This window comes from Psammomys obesus, unplaced genomic scaffold, assembly GCF_907164565.1.
Source record: "Psammomys obesus unplaced genomic scaffold, mPsaObe1.curated_primary_1811, whole genome shotgun sequence".
In the NCBI taxonomy this organism is placed as follows: Eukaryota; Metazoa; Chordata; class Mammalia; order Rodentia; family Muridae; genus Psammomys; species Psammomys obesus.
This window is the reverse complement of record NW_026595981.1, coordinates 24055942-24058433: the sequence shown is the minus strand read 5'-3', so window position 1 is coordinate 24058433 and position 2492 is coordinate 24055942. Positions and strand designations below refer to the sequence as shown.

At 56.7% G+C, this 2492-nt stretch overlaps 1 protein-coding gene across 1 annotated transcript; it reads right to left on the bottom strand.

The window, feature by feature from the left end:
- Positions 1–287: 287 nt before the first annotated feature.
- Positions 288–1965, bottom strand: Eif1 (eukaryotic translation initiation factor 1). Its single transcript, XM_055620363.1, has 4 exons — positions 1779–1965; positions 1046–1209; positions 826–927; positions 288–503 (listed from the first exon to the last, which is right to left on the bottom strand). Exons 1-4 carry the CDS (start codon positions 1807–1809, stop codon positions 459–461), a joined length of 342 nt encoding a protein of 113 aa, XP_055476338.1. The 5' UTR covers positions 1810–1965; the 3' UTR covers positions 288–458.
- Positions 1966–2492: the final 527 nt, after the last annotated feature.

Genomic DNA, 2492 nt, shown 5'->3' with positions numbered 1-2492 from the left:
CTGCCTACCTGGTCAGACACCAGGACTTCTTTACAGAGAACTCCCTTTAGTGACATAGCTGGTGTGGTGTTACCCATCCTCTGGCTCAACTGGGTTGTTCAAGTGGTGACATTCTCCTAGGGCAGGGGACTCTCTAGAGGAACATCTGAGAAGCTTCTGGGTAAGCCTCCTGGGATCTTGGGGCTCTGGGCGTGGCTGAAACATTGTTATTGCTTTGTTTCAGGCTGGATACTGCCAAGGCTTACTGCTTGACCTGTTTAAATGAGGGACTTCAAGACTAGACAGCATGGCTCTTTTCAGTTTATTGCATGAAGGAGTTACACTAGTCCAAGTTAAAAGCAGACCCCAAATGGTTACATTATACAAGCTGTGAGGTTTTTAAACTTGTGACAAGGGACAGAAGGGAAATTCTACTCATTGCAAGGAAATCCTCACTTAAGCTTCAGAGCCACAAGCACTTAAAACCCATGAACCTTCAGCTGATCGTCCTTAGCCAGTCCAATCTGCAGAGAGAAAAGGACAAAGAGGGACAGGAGTTAAGGCTGTGAAATGACACCAACCACAGGTCTTCCCACTATACCAGGCAAGAGGAATCCAGCAACAAAGGCACACCTGTCAACCCTAACAGGCACAACGGGTCAACTGAGCACACCTTTAAAACTTCCCTCCTGACACCTGCTCCCCTCCCCAAGACAGGAAACTAATGTGCTCAAAAGATGGGAGACACAAGGGTACCTAAAAGAGCTCAATTGTAAAATTATAGAAAATTTGGAAACCCACAACTCAAAAAAAAGGCCAACACTGTGGAGGCAGGCCTGAACTCACCTCTATCAGGAACTGGCATATGTTCTTGCGCTGGTCACCCTGTAGCTGAATTACTTCTCCATATTCTGGATGCTCAATTACAGTACCATTGCAGGCAAATTTCTGCAGACACAAAGGGTGTAGAAAGTATGAGGCCATGCAACAGCACTTAAATCTCCTTTTGTTTGCACCCCCTTCCCCAGGAAGACAGTAAAACGTGCTGCTTCAACAGCAAACACACCTTCTTAAAGGCCTTCACTAGTTTCTTTTTATCGTAATCATCAGCGATCCCTTGGACAGTAGTGAGGGTCTTCCTGCCGTTTCTCTGTTGAATTCTTATATGGATATAATCCTCAGTGCCAGCAGGAAGCAGGTCATCACCCTTACTTGCATCAGCAAAGGGGTCTGGGGAGAAACAGTAACAGCGTTAAGAGGCGTCGAGGCCCAGCTGTGGCTTCTCATCTTGGCCGCACAGCTGCCCGCACCAAGATCTCTTCCAGGCTCTGGAGGCGTCCTTTGTTGCCCCTCCCGAAGCCGGTCAGTGCTGGAGAAAGTAGGCCTTTTGCTGTAGGCCCGCCCTCCCTCGGCAGCTGATCACGTGCTGGAGAGCCCTAGCCGGCAGGCAGCGCCCTACCCGGCTGATGCAACCGACCGGAAGCCGAGTGCCCGAGGCGGGGCCTTCCCTCCCCGCGACAACGACGGTGACGTAGAGGACGTGACGCAGGGGTGGCGGGAGGGGGCGGGTGTGGCTCGCCGAGAGGCCAGGAGCCATTAGTAAATGCGCCACCCCAGACGCCGGGCCCGCCCAAGGGTTGACCTCCCACCCGTTTCTTCCGGGCACCCCCGGGGGCCGACCCGGGGCGCAGCTCTCGAGCCAACGGGCACCGCCACCCCTCCAGCTCGAGCCAACGAAGGCCCGCCGAGCTCCGTCCCCTCCACCCCCAACCCGGGCCCGCGACCTTCCCCGGGCTTACCGAAAGAGTGGAGGTTCTGGATAGCGGACATACGATACGATTCCTTTTCCTCGGTGGAAACGGCCTGCGGAAGGCGGCTGCGGGAGAAGGCGGGCGGGGGGGACGGAGCGTCGGGAAGCGAGGGGGCTCGAGGGGGAGGCAGCTGAGTCCTCGGCGGCGGCTCAGTGACTGGGGCGGAGGGGCGGCGCCTGTATTCACTTATATAGCCGCCCCTGTGACGCCAGCGCGCTGCCCTCACGTCCCGGCCCCACCCATGGCGTCCAGCGCCCGGTCGCCCGCGCTTCTGGGCTTCCTATTGGTCGGGGGGCGGAGTCGAGGGGCGGCGCGTGCGCACTGGGTCAGGCTGGGAGAGGGTGTCCTGTTGATTCAGGGAGGGGCAAGGGGGGCGGGGAGGGAGAGCTTGGTCCGCCCGCGCGCTTGCGCAGTGTGGGTGGTAGTTGTCCGGGCGGCTAAGAAACTGGCGGAGGTTTCGAGCGCGCCTGCGCCTGTGGCACCTTCTACCATTTTGACCCTGTTGGGGTGCTGGTACTGGCTCTAACGTGGGTCTTAGGGTGAGAGTCGGCTGGCGTTCTTTGGGGGGGGGGGGATAACGTGCTTGTCCTCCCAAATTCTGCAGACCTCGGCTGTGTCATAGCCCACTCAATCAACTCTGCCCTCTCCGCGCTTATTCACAGATTTAGCCATTTAATCCAAGAAAAGGCAGGCGCGGTGGTG

Bases quoted from the DNA above. Each gene is read 5' to 3' on its own strand.
- Eif1 (XM_055620363.1), bottom strand. From the start codon at position 1,809: ATGTCCGCTATCCAGAACCTCCACTCTTTCG. The intron at 1,210-1,778 runs GTAAGCCCGGGG...GTTTCTCCCCAG, and splicing joins CCAGAACCTCCACTCTTTCG to ACCCCTTTGCTGATGCAAGT. The intron at 504-825 runs GTGAGTTCAGGC...TTCTCTCTGCAG, and splicing joins TATGCCAGTTCCTGATAGAG to ATTGGACTGGCTAAGGACGA.